Consider the following 13,383-nt stretch of genomic DNA (forward strand, 5'->3'; position numbering starts at 1 on the left):
TTAGTTTATGGGTTTAAGATCATAGATGAATAAGATTTCTTAGCACTTCTGTTGAACTGCTGTGCTTCTGTAAATCTAATTGCTTTACTACATTCAATGTAAGCTGTCTCACTTGTAGCCTTTACCACAAATAAAAAATTAAAAACCATGAAGAACTGTTAGGAGGCTCCTTTTAAAAGGTCACAAATGTTTCCTAACAAGTATTTCGTAACAAAGCAAAAGATAAAATATATTCTACCTCTAACAGACCTTTTTCCCAAAGAAATTTAAATAGCTGTCTCCAATTACCTAAACTGCCACACATTCACAAGTACTTATTGAAATGTCCCTTTCGTCCAAACCTGGGAGCTTACATTGTGTCACACTGTTGGCCACGATCAGAATCCTTACAATCTTGGCAAAGTGCAGCACACATGTCAAATTATGTTATGTACTGCTCTGTAGAGTTAATAGGAGACATTTGTTGGCACACTCACATTAATCCTCTGCACTGCTATACTGTTAAATCAGTCTAAATAAATAATGCCAGCATTGCTTTGACCCAGGAGACAGGGTTAAACCTCTCATACTGTAAAGCCATTAACTGAAGTCATGTAAGTATGTAAATACTTTCAAAAGGATTCCAAGATCCAACCACTGGATTGGAAAATGCACATCACTAATAGCTCATGCATCACTTCCAACAGACTCCTAGAAACTACTGCTGATAATATCCACAACAACCAAACAGGAATATAGTTTAAAGCCAACACAGAACACAACAAACACCACACTCAGATTTTCACACTAAGAACTGGAATGTACTGATTTTAATTAAATCTTGCAAAGTCCATCTGATTCACTATACTCCATTGTCTCTTCCAACCTAATTGGAAGTTTTGGCCTACTGCTCATTTGTACAGTCTCTAAATAGCAACACTTGTCTGGAATAGCGAACATGGCTGAACCTGAAATTCTGGTCTGCACACTGGAACAAATTTTCAGGTTCTGTCAGTTTACCACACTGCAAGAAACAATTTATTTAATCACAAATGATCATCTAGTCCCAACATCAGAAATACACTATCAAAACATCATCTCTGGAGCACAGCTACAGCTACACCTCATGAGGGCTGTTGATTGACTTCGAATTTCACACACTCCAAAAGTGCTCCAACTGTGAATTGCTTGCCCTGCAAAAGAACTGGGTTGGCAAAGACCACTGCCCATTTTGGAGGATTAGAGAAAGGTTAATGCATCAGCTCCCTTCCCTGTCACTGTCAACCACAGTAGTGAACAGGACAGGCACATAGGTTTCACCAGGACATAATATGTTACATTACCTTCAGCTGTTTGTAGCGCACTCTCTGTCTACGCCCACGGAAGAGTGCTTGAGCACGTATAACTCCATGTCTGACAGTTCGGTACTTCCGTCGAGCAGACCAGCCACGCAGGTGTGCTTGGATGACTACAGCACTTCGGCGAATGGCTCGGTATCGTCGTCGAGCCAGCCAACCTCGTACATGTCGCTGCACAGTGACAGCTGCCTTTTTAACAACTTCAGCACGCTCACGTTCCAGTCTTCGTTCGAGGCCCTCTCGTAGGAAGACACGTGATGTTCCTAACTGGTAATCACCACTACCACTTGCTGCCGTTTCAAGTATCACACGACATAGCTCTCTGGTAAAGGAAGAAAGAAATAAAAAATTCAATTCTCATTGCTGGCACAATTTCATTTGATTTCCAAAAAAAAAGTTTCACTAATATATTTTTGCAAGTAAAATTAGCATGAATATGGGGTTCTATTAATGTATTATACCCAATGAGTTGTGAGTAAACTGGAAGAATGAATAGACTCCTAACCCACTGAATCTATCACTTCTTTTTAAACAGGGTGGGTATACGATCAACACGATTTTTCTATTGACCATACGGCCACTATAGCTATGAGGTCAAGTTTTCCCACCTGTAAGATGTCAGTGAATAAAAATCCTATTAGCTTCCATAAACAGCCATTTAATTCATACACTTTCTGGCTACGAAAGACACATGTTGTCTGTGCAAGAAACTGCTCAGGCATATCTACATCCGTTTGAATAACTGTAATTTTTCATCGTATATTGGTCACTGCCGCCACAAAAAAGGGGTCACAAAGGTTTTTAAACACTGCTTGTGCACTGGGTAACTCTGTCCCAAAAGCTATAAATGGATTGTAGGAACTGTGAGGGTGGTAAGTGGAAATAGATGAAAAAGAAGCTCTGGAAGACACTACCAGAAAATTATTAGTTCAGATCATTTCACAAAATTGATTCGATGCTTGTTCCACATACTAGACTGATGCAATGCTTGTTCCAGATACTAGATCACAAATCTCAGTTTGAATTAGATAATGGAGAAAATAGATTAGTGGGAAATACAGATTTCTTACTGACAGAAGAGGATGCAAACAGATCATATAAAACTGTGTTGGACTGATGTATCATTAGCCTTGTATGAATGGAAAACTCTCAAAAAATTAAGTGGTTTTAGTTGGCAGAAAAACTGCAATGAGGTTAGAGGTGATGGAAGTAGTCACATTTTTTAATTGGCTTGGTATCCGCAGAACAGAGCACCAGAAGGATTATTTTTGCAGTACTGGTTAAACAAATGATGGCACAGAAGACATTAAAGTTGGTGGAATGCAGAACAATGAAGTCATTACAAGTTATAAAATTGTTATGTAAAACATTAACATATACTAATGATGTGGAAAGAACTATACAGCGAATCCTTACACGGAACAGAAACAGCAGCCTAACTATGTTATATCATAGTTCAGTGTAAATGAGATAGCTTGAACTGAGTAACTGAACTATTTCTTAATACATATATTAATTAAAAGTGAGTGGTTGCTGTTTCTGCTTCCTTTAATAATCTGTATGTATTGCCACATGATCACAGTCACATGGTCACTGTTTTGCTACATAGTACAACAATGCTTAAAAGTAATTAAGAGCCCATGGACAGAAAATGAGGAATAAAAATACCTGTGAAAACTTCAATAAACAGAAGTAAGTGTTCTAAAAATAAATAACGGGAAATGAAACAGTAAAGCCTGAATGATAGTCACAGAAATGATACAAGATATGCATGATGAATAACAGATCTGCAGAGAAAACGGAATGCTTCTTATGAGGAGAACAATCCCATGGTACTTTGAAAATAATAGATAAGATAATTTCACTTCAATTCCAAGAAGATGTGCAAGAATAACAGAACATCCAAGAACAGGATTGCAAATGGTAAAAATAATGTCAAAAAAATTATAAACAGTTAGTCACAGAGAATGAGCCTGTACAGCAAAAGAGATGACCAACAAGATGACAATTCCAAATCAACTTACACTACAACAGTTCAGTGATAAGTAGAAGGATAAGGATGGAACACTTACTGATGGTTGTAAAACAGAAAGACATTTGTTAGAAGTACTATACAGCAAATCTGTCTGACATCAACGACAAGAAATTATCTGCTAGTGAAATTCTACACAGCAATAAATCATGTGAGTACACCACTAGTTTTAACTTAATTCGATAAATCTTTTAATGAAACACATATTCATTCATTCACTCACCAAATATTAAATTGTGAGTTCCAGAAAATCTGATGGGTATAAAAAGTGAATAACTTGGCAAACAATAAAAAGCTAGTCATACTGAATCATCTATATTCGCAGACCACACCACATAAAGAAAATTAAAAGTTATCCAAAAACTGAGTCCAATAAAATAAAAATTTCTTTAAGTCAGTGTGAAAATAACTTATTGGGTAGATTTGAGTAATTTTATTTTGCTAGTTTCTAGTGCACATGGATAAGTACAAAAAAGAAAATTAAGAGCAGAATCAAGCATATGAAAAATGGATATCTTACATACCACATTCACCTTTGCCTATAATCACTTAAATACCATGCAAAAATATAAACATTAAATCTCTAGGAAAATATGATTATTAAATCTGCTTCAATTATAAATAACACATCCACAATCACATAAAACAATAGTGCAATAAAATAGAAGAGAAAGAAAGAAGGTAGAAGAGACATTAAATTAACTGCTTACTCTTCCATGGCTGACAACTCCACAAAGGTATCTCACACAAGGAACATTTCAACATAAGATAAAGATAGACTGTCATAGAATCAGGAGTGGATGTGTTTTATAAACATTCCTGACCCTGCCATATCCAGATTTCAAAACAATGGCAGTGACCTTGCACAGTGAGTCAGCTGCCTCCAGACTTCAGGCACTTTGTGTTTTGCTTAAGTTCAACCTTTCATGTTAAAATTAGCCACTGGATATAAATTTCTCCACATTTGTAATGAAGTGTAAGTCATATTACATAAGCAGCATATTTATTTAATACACTATAATGAGCAGTTTGATTATATACTATGTATTAACCAACAGCTTGTTCTGAAGCATGTAACACTCTACAATCTGATAAAGTGAAGATTGATTTTTCTATAAACTGACTTTCCATTTAATAGATAATTTCTTTACTTTTCTTAGAATATTTTCTCTTTTCAATTTCTAACGTAGTCTTGGTGCAGCAGAAGATCAAAAAAGATCAAGAAGACAATATAGCGACAGCTTATTTAATAATCTCCAAATATTTTCATTTACAAAATTCTAATCTTTTTCAGGAAAACTTGAAAGACAATTCATTACCTACCAGTACCTGGAAAAAAATTATTCAATTTTTGTACACTACTAACACACTTTTTTCATTTTTCGTATGCACAATTTTTAATGCAATGTTGCCAAAAGTGGTACACAATATATGAAAAGATTTCTTTTATCTTTTCAGATATCATGAAGAACATGATGAAATTTAACTGTACTGATTAAAAAAATGTTGTTCTTAATATTAATGAACACGTCAATTCATTGGTGTATTATCTACTGGTGCTTTTATCTTAAAACATTAAAGTAGTATATATATATATATATATATATATATATATATATATATATATATATATATATATATATATATATCAATGCAAATACCTGAATGGAGTTCCTCTTTGTACTGTGCGACCTCTGTGAGGGAGCAAATAGCGATAACGTTCAACAAATTGAGCAAATTTCAGTCTTACAGGATATCCCATCTTCCGTATTCGTATTGTCTCCAGCATACCTGTATAGCGTAACTGTTCCAGGACAATTGGCATATCAAATTTCATTGGTGCTTTATCATTATTTGGTTTGATACAGCGCACAAACCATGGATTACACCTAAGAAACGACAAAGGGAAGAATTTATAATAGGTGTTTAAGTATTATACTGGGAAAAACATCAGTTTAGTCTGACAAAAATAAAATACAAGGATACACACATTCCCCCTTTATACAACCAGAAACATTTTCCATGTGGCTTATCAAACAAAGGTATTATTACCTTCTATTACTTTGTGCTCAGTTACAAGTTTACTCCAATGAGGAAAAAAGTATATGTTGCAATACAGAATTCATGCATCAAAAAGTGTTTTTTGAAGAACACACTTCACTTCCTCTGTATATAGAATGAAGCTGCTTACTTTGACATAGAATCCAGAAGATGCTGCAAAGAATCATGGAAGCGTGCAGCAACTGTTGGTGTTCTTGGTTTCATTGTGACAAAGCGTCCATTAGCTTTGTTAATGGTTTTTGCTGCTTCATGACTAGAACGCAAACTGTGGAACATCTTGCTAAGCATCTGTAATGGTAGTTTCCAACGTAATTCAAGTATACAAGTGAACTTCAAATAGATAACACAACTTGATAATCATGTACATAAGTGGCAAAAGAATAACAAATGATGGAATTCTACTTTTTCAATACTAGCCATTCCTACATATTACTTGGCAAACAATTGCTGTGTCTACTTACAATCAGGAAAGACAAAGGAAATGACTGTAAAGAGAGACTGAAATTGAACTAAAAAGAGAGAAGTCGGTTCTTAAGTGGAAGACAAAGAGAGAGAAATTAATAATCAACAAACTTAAAATGAGAAACAGCAGACACAATAAGCTGAAGCAAGGCAATTGCAAACATAATGTGTGTGTGTGTGTGTGTGTGTGTGTGTGTGTGTGTGTGTGTGTGTGTGTGTTAGAGAGAGAGAGAGAGAGAGAGAGAGGGAGAGAGGGAGAGAGGGAGAGAGAGAGAGAGAGAGAGAGAGAGAGAGAGAGAGATGCAAACAAAGATCTCTAGGAAAGTGTAATTACACATAATCCATCCACCATTATATCAAACAATAGTCAAATAAACATAGTAAATAAATTTTTCGCACTTTCTTCCTCTTAATATAAGAAGTTTAATAAACTATGGAATACCATAAGCAAAGTAACAGAGTTTCAAAAATAAAATAATGACTTCCCACTTGAAACAATGTTAGTTCTGTCTTTAGTATGTACACAACTAGTTGCAGTCCCATGAGTATAATCCAAAATTCTGCATATATTTCATCTTCTTGCCTAATTGTCAGTCTCCAAACTTCTATCAATCTTTTATTTTTCTGTACTCCTCAGTGATAATGTTTTATTCTGTATTACAGTAATTAAAACAAAAATTGTTATCCTAGGTTATGTACCAAATGCATTTTCTTTTGATATAAGAGAGGGTACAAAGTACTCATTGTGGTCAAGGTAAATAATGAAATAATTCGACATCTAAATTACATTTTCCTACACCACTGCTTTCTCAGTGCTTACAGCAACAACAGAATGCTTTTCTTCATTAAGTTATATTCCAGTCCATTTCATGCCACTACATTGCAAACTATTTTACAATTGCTTCTCCTAGTCTGCACAGGTAATTCTTAAAGATGAATTCGTCTACTTCTCATATTTTTAGTGAACCATTTTTGTTGTTTGTGATTTTACATTTATAGTAAATAATACTACATTCTTTAAAATTACATAAGCATTTATTTATTTCTGTTGAAGTATTTCATTTCATCTTAAATGAACTGGAACAGACACGTACTCTCTGAGACATAACAAATGCAGGAACACGCAACATGGGATATAATAATTTGTTATACACAAAATGTAGAAAATATATTCTATCTTCGGCATAGTCTGAGAAAATAAACAGCACCAATCTGAAATGCTATTTGCAGGCTGATTAACAGTTTATCCATTCAGATTCTCTGCAATGATGGGCTGAAATCACAATCAAATAAATAATTTAGGCGTAAAGGTAACAACTCACTTAATAGTACAATTGTTGAATCATTGAAAAACATACAGAACACTGAAAACTTTACTATAGTTCAAATCTTTTATCTTGGTGGTTCGCGCATGCCCGCCCAGGTGCAGGGAGGATTACTGCGTTGCCAGTTGCACACGATGCACACGCCAATAGAAGCAGTGCCATAGTATAGCATAGTTCGCAAGCTTACGTTTAGGGGGGAGCGCGCAGTTCATGAAGTAAAGCCACCATGGCCGCATTAACCTTTTCGATGCTAAAAAGATGTGCTCCCTGCATTCCGCGCTGTGCGCAATTATGTCACTGCACTGCTCGCCTGTGCAGACACATGGTGTTCCCACTGCTTTGACACTCTTATCATTCGATTCCACAAAAACGATTTGGCCCAAAAATTAGATTTTTACACATCTTCTTGACTGATACCTTCCCCTCATAAATGACTTAATTTTGTTTTGATGTTCAACGCAGTTATTATGCAGCATTAAATATAATAAACCATTGCACGAAATTTTGAAGAGTTTGCAGAGGTAAAAGTCCATAGAGTATACTTTCCGTATGGTCGATTTTAGTTGCCACAATGTTGAGAATGAAATGTTGACAGATACCTAAATTTCATATAAAATTTACTGTATAACAATATCTCATTTAAGTACCACATAGGTGTCGTATGTAATATTGAGAAATATTCCGTCTTTCGCGACTGTAACAAAACTTTTATCAACATTGAGCATGTTTGGCTTTATTTTAAAGCACTTCAATCAATGAAAAGGAAGTAGACAAAATACATTAATCAAAACTGTGGACTTACAAAAACATTAGGACTTGAATATACTGTCTATCAGTGAACTGCTCTGAGCTATGTCAAATATAATTTTTGTGTGTGGCACACACAAACGTCATTTGTTTGCTAAAACACTGATCAGCCAACACAAAAGTTGAATATTGTGTTACCGCAGCACAAAACTACGAAAGGTGACTTGGCAGTGGAGGAGACAAATTACTGTCCACTGAAGATGCTTCAAAAGAGAGAAACATGTCTGGTCTAAATAAGTCGCTTGTTACAGTTGCAGAAGAGGAATATATTTCAGTACCATTGATAAAACTGTGACTGTGGAACAAAAACAAGAAAGAGAACATAAGTACCATTGTGTACGTGCCATACCTTTCATTGATTGTGGTGCTTTAAAATAAAACCAAACGCGTCTGGTGTAAATAAAACTTTTATTACAGTTGCGAAAGACGGAATATTTCTCAATATTACATGCGACACTATGTGGTACTTAAATGAGATACTGTTATACAGTAAATTTTATATGAAATTTAGGTATCTGTCAACATTTCATTCTCAACATTGTGGCAACTAAACTTGACCATACGGAAAGTATACGCTATGGACTTCTACCTCTGCAAACTCTTCAAAATTTCGTGCAATGATTTACTACATTAAAATGCTGCATAATAACTGTGTTGAACATCGAAACAAAATTAAGTCATTTATGGGGGGGAAGGTATGTCAAGGAGACGTCTAAAAATCAAATTTTCGAGCCAAATAGTTTTTGTGAAATCCACTGATAAGTGTGTCAAAGCAGTGGGAACACCATGTGTCTGCACAGGCGAGCAGTGCAGTGATGACAAAATCGTGGAAGAGCGCGAAATGCGGGGAGCACGTGTCTGCAGCAGCGAAAGGGTTAATGAAGAGACAAAGCACTAGAAATTTCAAAAAATTGCGTTCAAACGAATATAATTTGTGAAGTAAGGTACTTCTATATTGTTTTTAAATAATGAAAATATTAAGCACCACACAAGGTTTGAACTCATAACCTTCCACGTAGAAGCCCAACACCTTAACCGTTACGCAAACGCAGCTCGTCTGCCTACATAACGCCATGAGGACTCTAACACGTCATGCAAAATACTGACAAACATTGTTGGTATGACTATGAATTACTCACGCTTCGTCACAGTAGAATAGGAAATAAACAATTACCGCTGTTCTTTATTGCAAAAAAGCAGTTCGTGAGATTGATCCAAAAACACCTTTCCTTGCTATCGCCTGAATTAGGAGTCTTATTGCTTGTTTGGTTTAATTAATTAATAGAATATGTAGAATATGATGCAATTGGTATAAAGAATGATTTTTCCAAACTTTCTATAAAAGAAAGTCTGCTATCAAGACATTGCTTGTGTTCTATTACTTTATTTATGACTGAACGTTTCTAAAACTGAAGACACTCATCCATGCTCTGCACTGCAGTCGAGATCTGGCAACGTCGTTCTCTGTTCATTGGCTGACTGTGTTTTGTGATGTCAGATGTGCAGAACGAACCTAAACTCGGCCGCCAACATAAATGACAGGCACTTTAGCTTTCAGATGAATCTACCCAAGCTAGAGTACACCTACATATGAAGAGTGGCTGACAGCTGGGAAGGGGACAGCAGATGCAGAGGATAGGAATGCAACAAGGGAACCAGCAAAGATGAGTTTTGCACAAAGACAATGGCATGTATTGTGGTTACAATGACACGGAGGTGTGGTTTGGGAGGGGGAGACAGAAGAGATGAAGTGGAGAGTGCAGGGAGGAAGATGTGGGCACATGATGAGTCCAGTTGGGGCACTACGACAGATGGAGGTGGAGCAGGGGGTAACTGGAGACGGAGTCCAGGAGAACTATGGCAACAAAGGATGTGCTGCAAGGACAACTCCTATCTACACAGTTCAGGGGAGGTGATGTTGGAGGAAAGGATCCAGATAGCACGGGTTGTGAAGTAGCCACTGAAATTAAGCATTTCACACTCAGCAGTGTGGTCCACCGCTGAGTGGTCAACTTTGCTCCTGGCCACAATTTGGCCATTCATTCAGGTGGACAACTGGTTGGTGTCATACCCACATAAAAAAACTGAGCAGACATTGCAGCAGAGTTGGTGTAAGATATAACTGTTTCACAACTATTCCTGCCTCTGACGGGATAGTATAACCCTGTGACAGGAATGTAGCAGGATTTGCTGGGTGGGTGTATGAGACAATTTTTGCATCTGAGGCTTCCACATGGATATGATATGATCCATGTGGCAAGGGGTTGGGAATGCATAAGAAATAATGATGGACTGGTGGATAGCAGAGTACCACTTGAGGAGGGGGAAGGGGGGGGGGAATTGCAGGTAAGCTGTCCCTCATTTCTGGGTACAATGGTAAATAGCTGAATCCCTTGTGAAGGACATAGTTCAGTTGTTCCATGCCAGGTTGGTAACAGGTGATAAGGCAGTGCCCCTTTGCATCTTGTTTTTTTCTGGGGATTAGGGATTTCAATCTACAACATATTCTTTTTTAAAAATAAGTGAAAAATAAATAATGGTAGTAAAAGAGTTACAGCAAAGGCCTGGGAAAAAAAGAGGGAAGAAAGAAAGAAAGAAAGTGAAATAGAATTAACTGTGGAAGACTGACTCACACTCAGTTTACTGCTGATTAAGAGTTCCACAACATCAGGCCTCAGAGTGTCTCTGTTTTTGTCCAAGAAGCCATCAACATTATACCATACTTGTCCAGCATAATGTCGGATTCCAAATTCACTTCCAGACATACGGGGCCGAGAGTACAGCTCATCAAGAGCATGGTTGTAATGGCACTTTTCCAAGAACGAAATATCTGTTGCCTTTGGAAAGTTGCTCTCATCATCCAGAAGGTGAAGAATACCCACAGGCTTTTTAGATATCAGATGTATGACTGGCAGATTATCCTGAAACAATAAACAGATTTGAAAACTATGCAGGTACTGAGACAACGAACTGATAATGTAAAAATGCATAAAAAGCAACACACAGATGAACATAAATTCACTAAATGACAAGCACCATTTGGATTTTTTAACAATATTATTTATTATTCGACTTTTCTACCATGCACTAACATATGCTTGACTGGAACCTAATGTCTAAAAAGTCAGACACTCTGGTCCTATCATTATCCAAAACCTAATAGATCTCTCAGTGGTTACTTATTATACCTGTCAGAGGTTACTTAATCAATTTTTCACAATGTAACAGAAACAATTATTTATGACAATGATTAATCATTGAGTTCTACAGAGTCACAGATTTTTCTGTCAAACCACAGGAAATACACTGAAGAGCCAAAGAAACTGGTAGTTATGTAGGGCCCCCGCGAGCTTGCAGAAGTGCTGCAACAAGACATGGCATGGACTCAACTAATGTCTGAGGTAGTGGTGGAGGGAATTGACACAATGAATCCTATAGGGCTGTCCATAAATCTGTAAGGGTACAAGCGGGTGGAAATCTCTTCTTAACAGCATGTTGCAGGACATTCCAGATATGCTCAATGATGTTCATGTCTGAGGAGTTAGGCAGCCAGCTGTAACTATTCTGGACTTGTGGGGTGTTGCGTAGTCCTGATGGAATTGCCCAAGTCTGTCAGAATGCACAATGGACATGAACAGATGCAGATGATCAGACAGGATGCTTATGTACATGTTACCTGTCAGAGTCGTATCTACACATATCAGGAGTCACATATCACTCCAATTGCACATGCCCCAGACCATTACAGAGCCTCCACAAGCTTGAACAGTCCCCTGCTGACATGCAGGGTCCATGGATTCATGAGGTTGTCTTCATACCCGTACATGTCCATCCACACAGTACAATTTGAAACGAGACTCATCCATTGACGAGCCGGGGCAAGGCATAAACGTTTGTGTCGTACAGCAATCAATGATGTACAAGTGGGTCTTCGGCTCTAAAAGCCCATATCAATGATATTTCATTGAATGGTTTGCACACTGACACTTTTTGATGGCCCAGCACTGAAATCTACAGCAATTTGTGGAAGGGTTGCACTTCTGTCATGCTGAACAATTTCTTTCAGTCGTCGTTGGTTCCGTTATTGCAGGATCTTTTTCCGACTGCAGCGATGTTGGATATTTGATGTTTTCCTGGATTCCTGATAATCATAGTACACTCATGAGATGGTCATACAGTAAAATCCCCACTTCATTGCTACCTCAGAGATGATGTGTCCCATCATTCATGCGCCGACTACAACACCATGTTGAAACTCACTTAAATCTTCATAACCTACCACTGCAGCAGCAGTAACTGAACTAACAACTGTACCAGACACTTGTCGTCTTAAATAGGTGCTGCCAACTGCTGTGCTGTATTCTGCCTGTGTGCATATATCTGTATGTGAATGTGCATGCCTATACCAGTTCCTTTGGCAACTCAGTGTATCAGCCAAACAAAAAGGAATCTTCAAATGCAAAATTTAATTTATGCACATGGGCAAGTCTTAGAAGTTACAAGAATGGCAAAAAAATCAAATTGAAATTTGCAAAAATCTCAGAAATGTAATGTTTGAGCTGATACTTTGATAAGACATCTGTGTACTTGGTTTACCACACAACATATCTTTCGACTGCAATATAATGAACTCATAATAGCCAACTACTCTCACAATCTTCAAAATAGCCAACTACTCTCACAATCTTCAAAATACATTTTAAATCTTGCAAAATCATTAATACAATTTCCAATTTTTTTTCAGCCACACAAAATAAGAATAACATGATAATACATCATACAACCATGACTGATCCTTGATGTTAAATAAACCTGAATAAATAAATGAATAATGTGGTCATATTTTTTTTATCACAAGAATGGTATAAAAATATTTACTATCCCACTAACCACACAGGCTGTCATCAAGGTACAAATTTACTGACAATCTCCTTGTCCCACCCACCTCCAGCTGATTTATAGTAATCTCCATCTGATTTACATTACAGTCATAATTACATCTTCCATACCAGTCTTATTCCTGACATGTTGGTTTGTTTTCTTGTTATTCCTAGTAATTCCCAACTCGCATTTCTCTATTGCTCACTGAGCAACCCTATTTTTCATACAAAAGAATGAAGTAGACAATGGCATAAGTGCTCGATGACACTTACTTTGGAAAGTGGAATAACTGGTACTTTCAATGTAAGTGGTCTCACACACACACACACACACACACACACACACACACACACACACACACACACACACACACACAGTCTCCCCTCCCTCCCTCCCTCCCTCTCTCTCTCTCTCTCTCTCTCTCCCTCTCCCTCTGATGATGGTGTGGTCCAACTAAGACTGGGCTACAGACATTAAG

General features: G+C 37.1%; 1 protein-coding gene across 8 annotated transcripts in view; it reads right to left on the minus strand.

Annotated features, from left to right (window-relative positions):
- Nucleotides 1–13,383, minus strand: part of LOC126324633 (unconventional myosin-XV) — a 921,967-nt gene that overhangs the window by 362,359 nt on the left and 546,225 nt on the right. For all 8 annotated transcript variants that reach the window (XM_049995079.1, XM_049995082.1, XM_049995077.1 and 5 more), the window contains 4 exons: nucleotides 10,658–10,945; nucleotides 5,561–5,718; nucleotides 5,031–5,258; nucleotides 1,323–1,659 (listed from right to left, as the gene is read on the minus strand). In XM_049995079.1, the coding sequence (XP_049851036.1) occupies nucleotides 1,323–1,659; nucleotides 5,031–5,258; nucleotides 5,561–5,718; nucleotides 10,658–10,945 (1,011 nt within the window). The remainder of the gene's footprint in view (nucleotides 1–1,322; nucleotides 1,660–5,030; nucleotides 5,259–5,560; nucleotides 5,719–10,657; nucleotides 10,946–13,383) is intronic.

This window comes from Schistocerca gregaria, chromosome 2, assembly GCF_023897955.1.
Source record: "Schistocerca gregaria isolate iqSchGreg1 chromosome 2, iqSchGreg1.2, whole genome shotgun sequence".
Classification (NCBI taxonomy): domain Eukaryota; kingdom Metazoa; phylum Arthropoda; class Insecta; order Orthoptera; family Acrididae; genus Schistocerca; species Schistocerca gregaria.